This window comes from Lactuca virosa, chromosome 8 (assembly GCF_052849685.1).
Source record: "Lactuca virosa cultivar CGN04683 chromosome 8, Lactuca_virosa_CGN04683_v6, whole genome shotgun sequence".
Taxonomy (NCBI): domain Eukaryota; kingdom Viridiplantae; phylum Streptophyta; class Magnoliopsida; order Asterales; family Asteraceae; genus Lactuca; species Lactuca virosa.
The window spans coordinates 167,306,193-167,326,505 of record NC_136433.1 but is presented as its reverse complement, the minus strand read 5'-3'; the positions used below and the strand labels follow the sequence as shown (position 1 = coordinate 167,326,505).

Below are 20,313 nucleotides of genomic sequence, written 5' to 3'. Positions count from 1 at the left end.
CTTCTCCGATTTAGGTGGCTAACCCGTCTTCACGAAAGTAACTCTTTTCTGTTTACCGAGTACGCATGGTTCATAGAAGTCGATTGTCACATTCTTCAGTTATGGGATCCTGCCCTTTGAATCAAGCGTCTTCATTCCATTCTCACTCATATGGCCAATTCTTTGGTACCATAAAGTAGACGACTCCCCATCTCCAACAGTTGCATTTTCTTCTCCTAAGGTCAACTCCACCATATATAGAGTTCCCTTCTTCTTTCCTTGAGCAATTACCAAGTTCCCTTTAATAATCTTTCATTTACCTTTTCCAAACTTTACATCATGTCCATCTTTATCCAGTTGTCCTGCTGAGATCAACATTTTCTTCAGATCAGAAATATATTTTGCATCCTTCAAAATCCAGGTAGTACCCATTGATGTTTTTAAAGCTACATCTCCAATACCAGTGATCTTTAGAATTTCACCATCTGTCAGAAAAATAGTACCACTGTAAGGTTTGAGATTTCTCATGATTTCTTTGTTGTGGCAAGCGTGAAGCGATGCTCCTGAATCCATCACCCAAGACTCGACTGAATTTTCTACACAGTAAATCAAAGCATCATCATAGTCTTCAGCCACATTCATCTCCTTCTTGCCATTATCTGTAGGAGGTTTAAGACATGTATTTATGAAATGTCCTATTTGTTGGGTTTTGAGCATTCTAACACTCCTATGGTGTACATGCAACCCTATAAACCTTGGATCTATGTTTTCTCTATTATACATGCAAATATTAACTATTCCAAGGTTTCATCCTAACTAGCATATTATGAAGCACCTATACTACAAAGTTCTAGTTAGATGACATACCTTTTGATGTAGCTTGATGTCTTCAAGCTTTAAGAGCTTAGCCCCAATAGTGTGGAAGCCTCAAATGGAATCACAAATCACCAAAACACCTTGGAAGAACTTGAGAGAATATGTATGCACACTAAAATCGGCCCACTCTTATTTTCACACACTTGTACCAATTTTGTGAGCCAAGGACCCCTTTATATATTATGGAGGATTAGGGTTACATCCATGTAAACCCTAATACCCATGACTTTTCATTTACATAGGATCCATGGGTTAAAAGCTCCATGGACCATCCATGAAAGCTTAGCCCAACCTAAATGAACTTGGCCCATTCCATATATATAAGAGTCCATATTTAATTAGTTCTTTTTGATCACTTAATTAATTCTAAATTAATTCTTGATCAATACTAATTAAATAATATGATTCCATATTAATATATTAGAACTTATAATATATTAATATAAATCATAAATATACTATTCTCAAAAGACTATCCATATAAATTGTGCCGGTGAAGTGCAACCCAAATGGACCATGCCGGGTCGGGTCAAGTACATACCAAATATAGTTATGGACTTAGACATTAATCCAACACTATTTTATTTCCAGCTGATGATTTCGTTTTTGCTTCTTAACTGTCCTCTTTTCCTTGACTTTGATCTTTTTCTTCCGTATCTACCTTTGTTTTGTTTCCTGCCCCTCTCTTCCATATTAAGTAAACTGGTGGAAGCTTCTCATGCATTCATTCTCCGAACATCTTTGCCAAGAATCAGATCTCTGATGCTTTCGAATGTGAGTTTCATAGTTCCTAAAGAACTACTGAATGTAGTGACTGTTCCATCCCAACTTTAGGGCAACAAAGATAACAATAATAAAGCTAGGACTTCGTCTTCAAATTTAATTTCAATAGATCCTAACCTGGATATTATCGAGTTGAAATCATTGATGTGGTCTGTACAAAAGCTCCTTCCTTCATCTTCGTGTTTACTATTTGTCTGATCAAGAAAACCTTGTTTGTTGTGGATGGATTTTCATACATGTTAGACAACGCCGTTTTCAATCCAAACATGGTCTTCTCATTAACGATGTTGTACGCGGCATTCTTAGCCAGTAATAATCTGATAGTGCAAATGGCATGTCGGTCCAACAAGTTCCATTCTTCCAGATCCATCTTCTCAGGTTTTTGTTTAGATAACAATAAGTGTAATTTCTTCTTATATAAGTAATCCTCAATCTGCATCTTCCAGAATCCAAAATCATGGCATTTAAATTTATCGATCTTCAGCCATAGCTCTAATACCAGTTGTTAGGTATAGAAAAAATGATAAACGAAAACAGAATTGAGAAATATGAGAGATCAGAAATGAAATCAAAGCATATAGAACACAGGGATTTAAGTGGTTCACATTATCTTGCGATAGGCTACGTCCACTGTCGAACTAGAGAGATAAAGAGAGAGAGAGAGAGAGAGAGAGAGAGATTTTATTACACATACGTTTTTCTGCTACAATGTTACAGATATGGCCATTCATAAATATATAAACGAGAAAATCTGACCTAAACCTAAAAGGCCAAGCCCGACTGAAAAAACACAAAAAAAAGCCCAAAAAAAATTCTTGTCTTTAAAATGCCAAATCTGATGATAAGTCTCCAAATCTAACATATCATCCATTACATCTTTCTAATACTTGTAACCAAAAGCATACATATTTCTTATTCCAACACCCCATCTAGCAACCAAAAGAACTTATTTCTTAAATCTAAAGCCCTATAAACATAATAAATCAGTAGGATCTTGTTTTGATTTTTTGATTTACAAGAAGGAATAGAGAAGAGTGTTGAAGAAAATGAAGAATTGAATTTGTAATTCACTTGGACGTTATAGTATGAACAAAATAGGGAGGAAAAGAAAAAAATTTCCTCATATGAAGTAAGGATGTCAAAAAGTCTCGTAGGACATTGATCCTGTATGGGATTATTTGTTTAAAAAAAGCGGGGGTAACAGCAAGGTTAACCCCATTTTAATTTTGAAAGGCGGGGGTGTGGGTGTTCAGTCTCGTACCAAAACCTACATGCAGGCCCCGTTAATATTATATTCATATATATATATATATATATATATATATATATATATATATATATATATATATATATATATATATATATATATATATATATATATATAATTGTATGAATTTGAGCTGCCAAAATTTAGTAAAAAATCATGTTATTAAGTTGCTAGTATAATCTTTTTGAGATGTCATAACATTTTTGTTTTTAACATGTAAAATACTGTTAGAAATAACTATTTTTTACTCAAAAAATAGTTTCTTTTAGCAAAAAAAAAAAAGGCAGCCTCAAATCAATTAGGGATAGAGACAGAAGAATGGGGGCGAGGGTAACCCAAGGTTCTGAGGGTGGGGGCAGGGGGACGAGGGAATTTTGGGGGTGGGGGAGAGTTCTCCCAAGGATTCAGGAACAGAAGGAAGTGTGAATGTAGGATAAGTTTGCATTCTTGTCAGGAAGAAAGGTAGCCCAAGTGGTTGATTGCATTGAGGGAGATGTGAGTTGGGAGTTTGAGAAACTTCCCAACGCAGGGTTTGCGTCTTTGTTCGATAGCTATCTTAGGAATCAGGACAGGGATTCCGGTCAGGACGCGAGTTAGTCAGGGTGTTGGACTGCTTAAGCACTCGATATTGTATGTTTCGGGGTTGGTAGTCAGCGGTTGAGACAATGTGGGAAGTGTTGTAAGCCTACGGGTGTAGCCGTAGCACTCACAAGGTTGACAGATAGTGTTAGAGTGTTGTAAGTTTGCGGGTGTAACGCCCGTAGATCCGGGCTAGTCAAATTAGAGATAATAGGGGTCGAAAATGACTTTTCGACAGAATAAATAATCTTAACTAAGTTGTATAATATGTCTCAAGGGTTCCGTACATATAAAGAACGCCGAAATCCGAGTTATAACGAAGAAGTTATGGCCCGTCGAAGTTTTACAGCAAAACTGGCACGGCAGCGGGAAGCGTAAAAAGTGAATTTACGATAGAAGACTTTTTAGCCTTAGTAGTCTAAACCAAAGTTTTAGAGTATGTTAAAACGATAAAATCCATAAAAAGAACGCCCAAATCTGACTTCGTATGAGGAAGTTATGATTTTTCAAAGTTTCGGCTTAGCAGTGTACAGCCCGAAACTCGAATTTTAGTCGTGCGGTTTTTGGCTTACGCGACCTAAATGAGAGTTGAAGATCTCATTAATAGGAACTCAACGGTAAAAAGAGAGACGAAAACGGAGTCCGTATGAAGGAGTTACGAATTCTTCGAGGTCATTTAACAGTCTAAACTCCTCCTACTGTTAAATTTAAGATCGGTCGAGAATTAGCCGACGGAGTCTAAATGAAAGCTGTATATCTTGTTTTTACCTACGCGTGGAAAAAAAGAACGTAAAAAATGGAGCTCGTATGCAAAGGTTACGGGGTTTAGAAGTCGGCAGGGTGCTGCTGCAAAAGGGGTGACGTGGCTGAATATGGGCCAAGGCTTTCTCCCCAAGGAAAGCCATCAGGTGATGACACGTGGCACCGACTCGGCGAGTCCGTCAGGATTTCACCCTATAAATAGAGGTGCCGGGTTCTCTCATTTCCTCACCCCTCAACCCTCTTCTTTCTCTCTCTATACTCTCTCTCTAAGCTCCATAACCCCCCTAAAAGCCTAGGTAAACCCCCTAGCACCCGAAAGAAGCCCCGAGGCTCCTGGAGTCCCGAGAAAAAGGGTCTTTCGGCTTGGAAACGCTGCTCCAGCGAAGCCCGGTTTTGCGAAAAACCCGATGTAAGTGAGCTACGCCTACGTTATTTTTAATATAGCTTCTAATTAATTATAGTAACATTATTAAGACCTTAAAATAATTATTTGGGCTATTATTATGAGTTATATAGTGTTGTTTAACGCTTATATAATAATAATAACAACTAGACTATTAAATTAGTCTCGGTAAATATTGAACTAAACCCTAGTGGTAATGATACTAGGTTTTGTCGAGGGAAATTGTTTTAAGAGTAACGAAGTGCTGTCCAAGTACCGAGTCACCACCGTATCAGGTGAGTGCATAGTCCCTTTCATGAACATGATTTTAATACAAGTATTAATTAAAGTATTAAATATTTGTTAAAGAGTTACGAGTGAGTGCATAGTCCCTTTCATGAACATGATTTTAATACAAGTATTGATTGAAGTATTAATTATATGTTTATGTGCGAGTTAATTGATGTTGCCTGAAATACGTGTTAAAGAACATACCTGATTATATATGATGATTTAGGATAAAGGGTAGACCTAAATTAATTATGAGGAATATTAGGTAGTATTTTCTTACGAGTACAAGTGAGTTATACTCAGAGAATAGAACTTTAGTATGGATTAGTCATTCGTCCCTAGTCCGAGAGTATGGATTAGGCATAACCATTCGTCATTAATCCGAGAGTATGGATTAGTCATTCGTCCCTAGTCCGAGAGTATGGATTAGGCATAACCATTCGTCATTAATCTGAGAGTATGGATTAGGTAAAGCCGTTCATTTCTGATCCGGGAGTATGGATTAGGTAAAACGGTTAATCTTAGGTTTGAGAGTATGGATAGTCTCGTTGTGAGGATCGACGGGGTGGGATAAGAGTTGCTTATACATATATGGTGAAATTGTATATTTTGTGAGTTCTAAATTATATATATGATATAACATTGTGGGATTGAAATCCCTATGTACTCACTAGGTTTCCCAACCTGACCCACTCAGTTTATTGATATCACATGTGTTGATATGAAGTCACATTACACTGAGAGATTAAGGAGATATAAATCACTAGTGATAATGAATGTAAGTTCTGGTTATGCTTATGTTTCTGTATTGACGATGACATCCCAAATGTTTTAAAATGAATAAAAATACTTTTCTTCAGAAATGCTTTGATAACGTATTTATCATGTTTTACTGGAAACAAATTCCGCAACATTTTTATTAAAAGGGATACTCTGATTTTTATAAAGCATAAACAAAATCGGTCTTTTCTGGCCGTGAAAATGGGGATGTCACAGCGGGTATAGTCGTAACATTCACTAGCAGCCAGGAAGCGTGGAGAGTGTTGTAAGACTGTGGGTTAGCCGCAACATGCATTAGCAGCCAGTTAGCGGAGTGTGGGCGGGGAGTGTATCTCCTAATCAGCAGAGTGTGGGCGAGGGCCCGTATCTCCTTGTCAACAGAGTGTGGGCGAGGCCCGTATCGCCTGAGTAGCGTGATCAGAATCAGGAAACGATAGATAGATAGAACTCGAGGGAGTTGTACCTGTTGGGTTTTGAGCATTCTAACACTCCTAAGTGTACATGCAACCCTAAATACCTTGGATCTATGTTTTCTCTATTATACATGCAAATATGAATATCCAAGGTATTATACTAACTAGCATACAAAAACTTTGATTCAAATGAAATATAACAAGTTAGAATACATACCTCTTTGATGTAGAATGACTTCATGAAGCTTGAGTGCCTAGTGCCCCAAGTGTGACACCTCAAATGGTTCACACAACACCAAATACACTTGGAATAACTTGAGAGAATTGGAACACTTCATGAAATCGGCTAGCCCTTTCTATCATCCATAGTGGCCGATTTTATCAACAATAAGATGCTTATATAGTTAGTGACAATTGGGGTAAACCCTAATTGTCATGGCTTTCCATTTCCTTGGATCCATGGGTTCAAACATACCATGGAGCATCCATGGAGCATCTTATGGGTTTTAGCCCAACTTGACAATCCATGGAGCATTAGCCCACTATACAAGTATGGGTGATTTACACAATCAACCCATATATTTAATTAGTCTTCTTTTGATCACTTAATTAATTCTAGATTAATTCTTGATCAATACTAATTAAATAATCTTATTAATATATTATAACTTATAATATATTAACAAACCTTAAGTGTTATTTCTCATATTATAGTCTATCCAAATGCATGATGCCATGCAACCCAAATGGACCATGCCGGGTCGGGTCAAGTCTTACCAATTATAGTTATGGACTTAGACATTAATCCAACAGTCTCCCACTTGGATAAGTCTAAAACTATTATTACATATGACTTCAAGAACCGACTGGCAATCGTAGCTCTCAAAAGCTTCCGTCGAACTCTGACCTTGCCGATGATCTCTGACCTTTGTCAATGACTTGTCCATTAGATAAGGGATCATATATTCCTCCATTCTAGATATCATATGGACTGAGACATGGATTATAAATCATTCTCTCTGTCCATTTGTTGTTTCCCCATTTCCGATTCATGATGACTAACTAATTGAACAAATCAAATCAGTCCTGGCTTGGCCAAGCACTCACATGTGTCATCGCTAAATCATCGAGGGGCCCACAGATATCACTTTTATCCCGAAGGTAAAAGGAATGGATAAACTTCGACGCATATGGCTTGTTCTACTACTTGTTGAATCATACACAAAGGCACGTTTTATAACATCGAGTTACCAATGCGTTTTCGTGCAATCAATGTATAACCAACTCATAGTAACAACTCATATCTCTAGGTTTTAAGAATATAAGACATAATCATCTCATGATCACTCGTGATAAAATCCATGAAGTGATTCAAATGAGCGTGGGTTGAATCCAATACTCAGAACTTATGAGCACTCATGAGTGTTGTAGCACCGCTTTGTCCAACATCTTAGACCTCTACAAGCCAACCCATGACATTCTTGATTCATATCTACTTCCAACATATGACCGATTGTGGATAGTTTGAATAACTTAGTCATTCAGGAAGAATGGCCTAGTTTATTCTGGAAGTCAAAACATGCAAAATGAAACACAAGAATAAATGAATCAAATATGGTATCAAACCCTATGAATATAAATAGACCACTTTTATTTATCACCATACTGATTACTCATTATTTCATTGTTTCAGTTTTATCAAATTTATACCTAAATTAAAAACACTAGTTGTCCCATGCTCCAAGCATGTACACTATGTTTTTCTAAACAATAGCTTTGCCATACACCAAGTATGCACTCTATGTTTGTCTATGATCCTTACTTTGTGAAATAAACCAATTGAACATAATTTCAATGATTCTAATTTCACACTCCCAAATCCTTATCGAAAAATGTGAGAATTTCAAATTCCTATCATTTATCGAAATCTGTTTAGATTTTAAACTTATATGCACTGACCCTCCTGTAACGAATATGTACAAAGTCACAAAGACTTGTCAACAGTCATTATAAGGTATTCCAATGGAGATCAACTCCATGGAAACTAAGTCTCATATTCAAAGTACATTGCTTTAGACATGCTTCTTGCATTAAGTTTTCTAATCATACACAGATAACTTCCACCTATGGAGACAACTCCATATTCTCATTTTGACTATCACTTCTGAACAAGAGATGCCTATTTTCAGAATATGTCAATATGGTCCTTCCAAAACTAGCACTATACTTCCAACTGTCCCTGAGCAACCAATCTTTGGTAAACCTCAGATTGTCCTTGACAATTGCTTAATCATTTTAGTCATATCCAATGCTAGACCTTTTCCCTTCTTAATGCCTCTGGGCATTTGGAAAAATTTAGAAATGACAAATATTATAGCACGTGCAATCGATCGTGTACCCAAAGCAAATGGTACACGATTCATGATGTCTCACATAAAGACATGATTCTAGACCAGTCTTTTGCTACAATATTTTTATTTGCCATGTTTTCAAAATTTGACTATGAAGAGGGATGCCGTAATCATAATCGAATTTTGAGAACGCAATATATAGAATTTCCTTAAGTTGAACCAAACCAACATGAAATTCATATATATATTCTTGACTAAAGATGATTAAGGTCTCAATCTAAGCCTTTAGAACTGAAATGAAGTATATCCTCTCCATTAATTATAGCAAAACAACTTTTTCAATCCCTGCAGCCTCACGAATTGAAACTTTTGTTTTCTATAATTAACATTGCTAACTTGCATCACTAACAATAATTATCATGCTCCCACTAACATGATGATTATTAGCATGACACTTATGCTCCCACTAGCTTTGACATGTACTCAGAAATCAGCTGGACTTCTAGAAATCAATACTTTATTGACTTTCTTACCAAAGTTCAGATTTCTGATACGAGATTGCTTTGATAAGACTTTATCAAACTCATACACTTTATCTTAGATAGCTTACATATGTGTCTAAACAATCTCATAACTATGAAAAGGGATGTCGTAATCATAGTCTCAATTGTTTAGACCTTTTGCCATCTGCTTCAAATCTACTTGGTGGAATTGTTTCCTCACCATCATTTTCATGAATCGGAGAGAAACCTTTTGACCCTTAGATTTTATGGTGTATGTGTTCTTATCCATGTGAATCGTCAAAACCATAGTCACAAGACAAGGATAATGACAAATCCAAACACATATGGACTGAACTCAATCTTAATTTCTTACCACCTGGCAGCTCAAGGGCCTGCCATTGCTTCCAAGTTGTTATGCAACCAACTGAGAACTCTAAGAACTCATATGCAAAGCCAACTTTAACTAGAATGGGCACAGAAATAGAAATATGTCAACACGATAGGTTATAAACCTCACATCGTGTGCTAGTTTTAAACTACAAGTTTTTTATTCTTGATTAGATCTTGGAATTCTTTTTAGGATCTTTAAGACTCCCACTGTCCTCTTGACATATAAGATTATCTTGCCAAATATTCAAGAGATAGTGCGGATTCTTTATCAAGACAAACACTTCACACAATTGGCCTAAGTTGGTCTTTGTTTTATCCAAAACATCACAACTTACCAATTTCAAATGTACAAGAGTAGGACACTTTTACTCTTACATTTGACAAGTGTTTTAAACCTTTCTTTAAGATATGTCACTCAACTTACAGTCTTGGAGTATGACTCTAAGACTTGTTTTGGAACGAAGTATGACTCATCTTCTTGATTTGACCACTTCAACACTTCATAGCTCCTCTTCTTAGCTATCAGAATGCACTTAGAGGATGAATTGTGATAAGGTCTCTTAATCATTAAGATGATCATATAACATGATACTAAAGTACTCTCCCATCTTTTCAGATTTGAGAAACTTTTATCCTTCTGCCTAATTTGATTCTTCTCATTCGTTCTGCTATACATCGAAAATTTTCCAATGTATCAGAATTACACTTAAGCCTGTAAGTATAACCATATTTACTAAACTTTAGTAAATCATGACGAATAGTCTTAACGATTATTTGTGGTGGGTTTGATCAGTGCACAAGAATGTGTACTCGATCTCTTTAGTCCTTCACTTGATTCACACATCCATGTGAACAAGTCTTAATTTTCCAATGCTTGAAAGTTCTCATTCATCATACTATTCAACTTGCATGATTCCAAGTTTCTATCCAACTGAAGCCTTGGGAATGAGAATCTTTCCTTATTTGGTAAATTATGACACTACCACAAACGAAAGAATCAAGTCCATTTTTTTTCCAAATATTGCTATCAATGGAATCATATAAACAACTATTTTTCACAAATGCCATTGTAAGGATACTTAAAATAAATAAAAAATTAAAACCTTTTATTTTATTTCAAAACTTTGCCGAAAAAACTTATCCTTACAGTGCAAATGCATATGAAAAACTTGTTGTTATCTATTCCTAAGCAATATATCATAACTCCTAAGTAACAGCTTCAAAAATTCTGATCACCAAACCATGCGATCGAAATCCATCTTCGTGATCAGAATCAGCATATACTTCCTTTAAGTTTCTTCACTTTTCTTTGATTCTTAAAGCATCAACATGTGACCCAGTCACATCATGTAATGAGAATCTCATAATAGAAACTTAACAGAGTTAGATAGTGGACTTTTGACTCAAACTTATTGACTTGATCAACTTTATGATCTTTCAGATAAATAGGCAGCTCGCAATCAATGCCCCTTCCTTTGGCAAGAGAAACATATGGACTCTTTGGGAATGGTGTACTGGACTATCACAGACTTGCCTTTCTCTTTACCATTTGGTCAACCGAGTTGACTATGGCCAATCCCTTTCCATTGGGAAGCGAAAGCTTTTCTGGATATCCAATGTTACCAATTTCAAAGTCCATGGAAGTTTGGGAAGTTGATCTTCTAATCAAATTTGCTTTACTAGTCCTCCAAATCATTGCTTATTCAGTAGTACCAAGCAAATAGATATGATCATTAAGGTTCATGTCATAGTCTGTTTCATAGTAGTCCCAAAGGAACTCACTATGTGACTTAGAAAGTGATTGAACATCCAACTTTCTCAAGACTTTAACACCCAACTCTCCCGGCTTGTCAATATGTGACTTAATCTCCAAGATGCGATCACACATAGACCTTGCTTGCTATTAGGGCTTGAGTGAGCTTGAACTTGTGGGCTAGGGAGAATAATTAGAGGAGGTGGAGGAAGAGAAGCATGATTTCCACGCCATCTTCATTAGGAAAACTTGTTTTAAGAGATTTTGGGATGATCATAGATGTCTGAACTAGACATCTTTTAGGAGATATTCAAGATAGTTGATTTAAATTCCTTAATATAACACCCAATATGAAATATTAAGGCTAGGACCCAACACAATACTTTTATAACTTAGAAGAGGGATGCCGTAATCCAAGCTATAGAATATTTGAAGGTAGGCGAATGACGATTCACCAATTTCCACCATGAAAACGAAATAATTTAATTAGGTTTTTACTTGGATTTAAAACTCCTAGATCTTTTGAGATTCATTGAACTTTTCAATGGCATGTTTCAATCTCGAGTGTGCCCTTCAGGTTTTGTGACTGGGATGCCGAGGATCACAAAACAAGGTGTGAAGTAACCATGCAAATTACTTGGTACCCTTAATATTTACCCCTTAATCGATGTGCCGGTTAACCACACGCGCTCCACCGATACTATGATAAATATTAAGTTACCCTTCGCCTACCTTGTCAAATCAAGCTAGTGTGCCGGTTAACCACACACGCTCCACTAACCGACTTAAGCAAAGTGCAAAGTGTAATTTCATGGATTAGCACCTTATTCACATTTTCCTAAGTAACTAAGATTGGGAATTTATAAGTGTTTAGTTACTTAGTATTTATCATTAATACTTTTAATGAAGGGAGAATTATAGTCCTTGTCCTACCTGTTCGGCTAACGACCCTCCACCAGTCAAGGAAGCGGTGGGTGAGAGTGGACACCCATTAAGCTGCCATTTTATAGGCAACAACCTTATACCTCCCTTATAGACCGGCTTCGTGAATGAGGCCTACTAATGGTAAGACTGACTTGCTCTTATACATATATATATATATATATATATATATATATATATAATATTAACTTATAATATTATAAAGTATAAGGGTTGAATTTTAATTTTTAAAACTATAAGGGCTTAACTTGGAATTAAAGTATTCTTGAGGGAAACTTTACATATTCCAAAACTTGAGGGCAAGTTTTGAAAATATTCAAAACTAATTAATTCCATAACTTATGTGTTTAAAGTAGTTTTAATTAAAAAACTCTTCAAGTTCCATAACTTGAGGACAAGTTATGGAAGACTTTAAACTAATAAAAGAATGTAACTTTTCTTTATTTTTGTAACTTATGGAACTAATTAAGGTTACATATTTTATTACTTAATGAAGTGACTCTTGAACCTCCATAACTTGAGGAGAAGTTATGGAGTCATAAAATCATTCAATGAAGACAAGACTCTTCATTTTGTAACATTTGCCAACTTTTATGAGTTTTAAGAAACTTTAATGTGACTTTTCATGTAACTTGAGGACAAGTTACACAAACACATTTTAGAATCATCTCTTAGATTAAAATGGATTGAAAACAACAATTTCTAATAATTTTTCTATTAATCTAAGCAACTCAATAAGAACAAGATAATTTAATCAAACTTTTTCATGTAATTAGACTAACCATTAAACTAATACAAAACATGAATCTATTGACAATTATCTTTGAAATTGGATTAGAATGAACATTACCACATCAAAAATAGGTTTATAGGTTCAAATGTTCCTAGTCCATTTCTAGCCAAAAAACTCAAAGATATGCTGTCAGGGGCTCCTACTCGTCGAGTGTATGAACCTACTCGACGAGTAGGATGATTTTCTTCATGGACTCGGTGAGTCCAGTGCCCTGACAGCCCGAAAATCGACTTTTTCAGCATTTTTCAGCACTTTGCATCAAGTATAATTGAAAACAAGCCTAGGCTCTGATACCACTGTTGGGTTTTGAGCATTCTAACACTCCTAAGTGTACATGCAACCCTAAATACCTTGGATCTATGTTTTCTCTATTATACATGCAAATATGAATATCCAAGGTATTATACTAACTAGCATACAAAAACTTTGATTCAAATGAAATATAACAAGTTAGAATACATACCTCTTTGATGTAGAATGACTTCATGAAGCTTGAGTGCCTAGTGCCCCAAGTGTGACACCTCAAATGGTTCACACAACACCAAATACACTTGGAATAACTTGAGAGAATTGGAACACTTCATGAAATCGGCTAGCCCTTTCTATCATCCATAGTGGCCGATTTTGTCAACAATAAGATGCTTATATAGTTAGTGACAATTAGGGTAAACCCTAATTGTCATGGCTTTCCATTTCCTTGGATCCATGGGTTCAAACATACCATGGAGCATCCATGGAGCATCTTATGGGTTTTAGCCCAACTTGACAATCCATAGAGCACTAGCCCACTATACAAGTATGGGTGATTTACACAATCAACCCATATATTTAATTAGTCTTCTTTTGATCACTTAATTAATTCTAGATTAATTATTGATCAATACTAATTAAATAATCTTATTAATATATTATAACTTATAATATATTAACAAACCTTAAGGGTTATTTCTCTCATTATAGTCTATCCAAATGCATGATGCCATGCAACCCAAATGGACCATGCCGGGTCAGGTCAAGTCTTACCAATTATAGTTATGGACTTAGACATTAATCCAACAGTACCTGCATAGCCTTAGACAGGTGAGACCTGGGAGCAAGGCCACTTAGTAGTATGGTTTGGGTGAGACCCGTGGGCGAGGCCTGTGAGTTAGTAGCAAGGCAGGTGGTAACTGGAAAAGACCGTGGGGTCGAGATATAGGGTCGGGGATTCTAAGATTTATAGATCCAAGAGTGACAATATGGATATAGCAGTTTCGGTAGCTGAAACTTCGTACGGAAGTCGCTGGGAGTGACTGAGAGGGTGATCAGTGGTTCAGTAACCGGGTGGAATCCGGTGTTCCAAATAGTGGACAGACAAGTTTGGACCTGGGAGGTTCCATTTTTCCTTTGGAAGATAGATAAGAGATAGCGTGGTGTTCGGACATAAGTAGTGATTGTGAGGGTTATTATGTTGGGTAGCTCGCAGATTAGAAGGGGCGAAGATACTTACAGTTGGATTGGATAATCTCAGAGTAACTGATTTGACCCTGTTGCGCAGCTCTCGTATGAGTCTAACCGTTCCAGGGATGAATCTTCTACTCGAAGGATTATCTAAGCCTTTTGTCAAGTATAATTGTCCTGCAAATGGTTATGCAGGGATGGTCTGTCAGGGAGACAGACCAGCATGGATTTGATCTTTGGAAAGGCATAAGTGAGTTGTTGAAGCTAGAAGTTCGTTTTCTTCGGGAAGGAAGTTCGGTTGGCTCTCGGTTGATTGAGAAGAATAGTTTAAGTGTAGGACCATCAGTTGCGTTCCGCAGATCGTTAGCTGGATTCGGGTGTGAGTAAGGAGCGATTTTGAGGACGAAATCCAATTTAAGTGGGGGAGAGTTGTAACACCCAGTTCTGAAAGTACTCGGTTGTGGTCTCGGAGGCCAAGGGGTAAGGGCGATTCGGTCTTTTATGGGTCTCGAATGTATTATCCGGAAGATTTTAGGCTTGGGGTGTGGCTAGGAGCGTAGGGCTTCCCGCCACCTTTTCGTGGATATAAAGTTCATCGGAAACGGACTTAGAATGAAGGAGTTATAGCACTTTAAAGTTATTGGCATTATTGGTCCTTAATGGAGAAAGATGGCAAGAAAGGACCATGCATGAGATCTAGCCATTTCTATGGAGTTAGTTGCTATTATTCAATGTTTGGGCTCATTTGGTGGTTGCAAGCCACCAAGTGATCGACTTTATGGATCAAGACATTAAAGAGGACTAGGATCTGTGATTATAGCAGCCATAGGTTTATCTGTGAGATTTCAGCAGTGCAAGGTGAGTCTCCTCACTATGTGCATGGGTCTACGAACACAATGCCGGCCCATTATGTTTGTGTATAGTAGGAAGACCCGGGGGTTAGCCCTAGGCATTTTTATGATATATGTTCCGAATTACGATCCGATGTCGGGCGAGGCCCGAGGTATGTTAGTATGCTAGAGGTCTTTGTGGTTCTTTCATGTGTCGGTAGTATGCTTCCGGACTAGGGTCCGATGTCGGGGTAAGCCCGAAGAATGTTATATGTTGCAGAGTAGATTATACTTGTTGTCTTTGTGATGCATGTATGTGCATGGTAGGGAGGTGAGTGTGGGCGAGGTCTCGTATCTCATCATTAGTCGAGTGTGGACGGGGTTCCATATCTCACCATTTAGCAGAGTAGGGGCGAGGCCTGTGATAGGAAAGAAGTGAGTGTGGGCGGGGGACCGTATCTCACTATCAGCAGGAGTGTGGATGGGGTTCCACGACTCATCAGTAGCAGAACAGGAGCGAGGCCCAAGTTAGGCGAGGCCTTAGAACATGAATACAATAGAGCATGTTTGCTTTATATGCTAGTATGTTTATGTGATTGTATATGTATAGCGGGCGGGGCCCGGAGACATGCGAGGCCTAAGAGAAACAGATCTGTATACCGAGCGGGGCTCGATGCCAGGCGAGGCCTGATGCCCGGCGGGGCCCGATGCTGGAGCGAGTCCGATGTCGGGCAAGTCCCGATGCAGCGGGCGGGGGCCCAGTATATGGTTATGTGTATGGTATGTGTTAGGTTGGGGAACTCACTAAGCTTCGTGCTTACGGTTTTCAGTTTTGGTTTCAGGTATTTCCGGTAGCGGAGGGAAGAGCTCGGGATGACAGCATCGCACACACACCATGATGTTTAGCCTGGAATGTTTTACTCTAATTTTTGATGTGGAACTCTGATAACTATGTTTTAATGAAATGTTTTGATAACTTATGGTTTATTAATGAATTAAAATGAAATTTTTGATCTTGATTTTTGGGATGTTTCATACCCAATATGTGAATAGACATATATGTATAGTCATTTATGATTACACATATATACATATAAACATGTATAATCATATATGATTATACATCTCTAACATATAATCATTTATGATTATGCATACCACGTTGTTGTCGGTACGCTTGAGCGTTATAGCGGCAAATGAGAAATATGTGGCTAAGATTGAATCTCAATATATATTTTTTTTGAATCTCAATTGAACTTTCGCATATATATATATATATATATATATATATATATATATATATATATATATATATATATATATATATATAAAAGTATTTTTTATTCAAAAAATAGTTTGTTTTAGTAAAAAGAAATGCAACCCAAAATCAATCAAAGGCGAGAGAACCAAGGTGAGGGTAATGCAAGGCTCCGAGGGTGGGGGCGTGGGAATGGTGGAATTTCAGGAGGGTGGGGGCGGGGGATGCAACCCATGTCCCTTTGTCCCCGTTGACATCCCTAGTGTGAGGGGCATATGGTCTCTCTATTTAACGAATAGTAGACAATATCATTGGAAATGACCATTTTTGATGGATTTGCCAATTATGAGGACAACTAGTGCCAGTTTTCAAAAGCTAGGACTAAACCTGCAGATTCTTGTCAACTACAGTGATGAAAATTGTAATTTACTCTAGGAAATTAAAAACTAGGCAATGACACGTGTAAGATCCACGAAACTTACGGTCGACCACACTACTATCAGAAATTGCTGTTGTATGCTGCTTCTGCCATGAAAGTTGGAACTCTGAGAAGGAGCTTCACTAAAACGATAAAACCCTGAAAATCCCACTTCCTGTCTCTCGATCGCCATTTTTTAAGATGTCGGTGTTCTTCAAGCGACTAGGAAAAGTTGTACCGATCACATTTTCCCATGCATTTCAAGGCAAATCGCAATCAAATTCAAACAATTTCCCAATTCCATTTGGAGCAATCGCTGCTATATCTGGTGGAATGTCGTATTTTTATTACTTTTCTGAACCAAATTTGGTAATTTATCTTGCATTTCTCTTCTACTTTTCGAATCAGAAATATACCAAATGCGATCTTATTACGTGTTTATATCGTGGTTTGACTGATTACATAAGGCTATTCAAATAATTAGTGAATTCAGTGAACTGATGATAATCACAATTTGTCTTCCGATGTCAAATTAAATCAAACTAACTTTAAATCTTAATAACGATTCCAATCTAAGATTCTGAAAAGATTACTCCTTTGACAGGTCCATTTAGATCCAATCAACAAGGAAACAGGTCCAAAATCTGGTAAATTTCTTGTTTTATCTTCTCTCACCCCATCATGCGATATCTTTATATTGAATTTCATGATGTATTTGTGTATTCTCAGCTCTTGATCCTAAAAAATGGCAAACGTTTAAGCTACAAGATAAGGCAACAGTCAGCCACAATACCCATATATACAGGTTATCTTAATTCTTCATACACCCAGAATTCCTATTTCATTTTATACTGAACCCCACTTCATGTCTTCTTCTCTTTCATGGATTAAATCACTGCAGATTCTCTTTTGATCCTAATCTGAAGTTGGGACTCGATGTTGCATCATGCCTCATTACAAGGCAAGTTCACAAACATCTATTCAGCTAATAATCAAACTTCACAAGAAGATTCTAATTCGCATATGCCTGAAACTTTAACAATGTGTCATTATCTTCGGATTTAGGGCTCCATTGGGAGAAGATGCCGATGGGAAAAGAAAATATGTTATTCGCCCGTAAGTTTCCTATTAAAATTCCAATATGGATTGGGCTTTTTATGCCCAATAATATATCTTTTTTTTGTAGAAATTATATAAGAATTATTTTCAGGTATACACCTATATCCGATCCAGATTCTAAAGGTTACTTTGATTTGATGATCAAGGTATGCATACTACCATTGTTCTTCATTCTTCATGTTAAATATTATAAACTTGTTTGGTTATTTATGTCACAATCTTATCTAGGTTTATCCTGAAGGAAAAATGAGCCAGTATTTCGCAAAATTAAAGCCAGGGGATATAGTTGAAGTAAAAGGGTAAACCATTTACTCGATTTTGCATTATTATATATTTATATCCATTATTAAATCATTTAATCTATTTAAAACTAACAAACATGAATCACATCCAGCCCTGTTGAGAAAGTTAGATACACTCCCAGTATGAAGAAACACATTGGCATGGTAAGTGAAAACACACACAAACACACACACACTATGTGTTTTGGGGAGATAGTGTAAAATAATATGTTCATCTAGATTGCAGGTGGATCAGGAATCACTCCAATGCTTCAAGTGATTGAGGCTATTCTTAAGAATCCTAATGACAATACCAAAGTAAGAATGTCCTTTTTCTTATTTTCTTTTTAATAATTTGTGAATTCCATATTGAATTTATACATGGGATTTTGTTTTTTTAAGGTATCTTTGGTTTATGCGAATGTATCCCCGGATGATATTCTTCTCAAAAAGAGACTCGACATGCTTGCAGCTACCCACCCCAACTTAAAGGTGCCATCTTTTCTATATTACAAAATTATATTTGTATGCACGAGGGCATTCTTGTCTTTTTCACATACGATGTCCTACCTTTTTTTGGTGGGACAAACGCTTTCAACATTTTGTCTCATTGACATCAGTTGAGTCCCAGTCCAATGCATACCAAACACAGTATACACCAAACACAGTCTACAGTTCTTATGTCATGTCATGTCAAGTACTGAAACACCTTTTTTGAAAAGTACATGTGTTTTATACTGTTGATAATCCATCAAAATATTGGGTCGGAGGTACAGGTTTTATATCAAAGGATATGGCCTTGAAAGGCTTGCCTACCCCGAGTGATGATACCCTTATACTTGTAAGTTTTTATTTTATTATTTTTTTCTTATTAAATCATTTTACTTTAAAAAACTTACCCAATATTAGCATTATGCATTTGATTTTTTTTCTTAATATAATGTAGTAACAATGTACCCGATTATAGCCTTGTAATTTAATTTTTTTTCATATTAAAACATTTTATTTTGGAAAATTTACTAGACTAGAACATTGAACATTGCTATTTTGGTAGATATTTTTCAAAGACAATGTTGTAATAGGAAAGAATAAAAGTGGAATTCTTTATTAAACAATAACAATGGAAATATGTTGTTATTTCTTGTAGTTAACCTTAAAATATTCAAATTCGTTTTTGTTGCTTTCTTTAGGTGTGTGGTCCACCGGGAATGATGCAACATATATCGGGTGACAAGGCAAAAGACCGATCACAAGGCGAGGTATGGATTTAAACATGTAATATGAAAAAAAAAATGGAAGTAGAATGTTATAACAGATGATACCCTAATATGCTTATCGTGTTCTTGCAGCTAACCGGATTACTCAAAGAACTTGGATACACAGAAGAAATGGTTTACAAATTCTAATACATTTCACGAATTCATTAAGCATTTTAATAATCATATTGATTTCTCGTTAAGAGTTGAAGAGAATTAGACTACAAAAAATGATTACAAAGAGTTATATTTTGGTAGGATGTAATGAAATGACGAAAAAATGGAATAGTTGGGATAGTGGAATAAACAAGGTTAAAAACTATTCATTACATTTTTTTTTATCATATTTCGTTTGTGTGTAGGAATTAAGTGAATTTTCGTAGTATTATTTATATTATAGAGAAAAAAGAAATTCTAAGAAAGAATAATAAGTTTTCCAAAACTTAGGAAATGTAACACCCAACGTTTTAAAAACCATTTATTATTAATAAAAATGTGTTTTTACAAAAAAAAAAGTTTAAATTATTATCAGAATTTACAGCATTTGGTGTTACAAAACAATATCAAAATTTATAGCACAAGAGAAAAGAATCACAAACCTACTCTAATTCCTTTTTACAGCATTTGGAATACAATGAATTCTCAGTCACATAAAAGGCATTCTGCGCCTTTTTACATATAGCTTTTGTATAAAGTTGTTATCATAAATTCATATATAGTTTTTCATAAGATTTTGATCCACACAAACACACTTGTAGCGTTTAACACAAATAAGCATTTTACACCATTTATTACAAATGGCTTTCGATAAACTCTTAACATAAATACACATATAAGCTTTCTACCAAGCAACTTTCCTTTAAGCTT

The 20,313-nt window shown here is 36.2% G+C and overlaps 1 protein-coding gene across 1 annotated transcript; it reads left to right on the top strand.

Annotated features, from left to right (window-relative positions):
- The first annotated feature begins 16,920 nt into the window (after window positions 1-16,920).
- LOC145133686 (NADH-cytochrome b5 reductase-like protein) lies at window positions 16,921-19,712 on the top strand. The gene is made up of 13 exons (XM_079068626.1): window positions 16,921-17,159; window positions 17,395-17,437; window positions 17,520-17,595; window positions 17,692-17,751; window positions 17,856-17,906; window positions 18,001-18,055; window positions 18,138-18,208; window positions 18,304-18,355; window positions 18,431-18,508; window positions 18,593-18,682; window positions 18,918-19,031; window positions 19,381-19,449; window positions 19,540-19,712. The coding sequence occupies exons 1-13, from the start codon at window positions 16,992-16,994 to the stop codon at window positions 19,594-19,596; spliced, it is 984 nt and encodes a 327-aa protein (XP_078924752.1). The 5' UTR covers window positions 16,921-16,991; the 3' UTR covers window positions 19,597-19,712.
- Window positions 19,713-20,313: the final 601 nt, after the last annotated feature.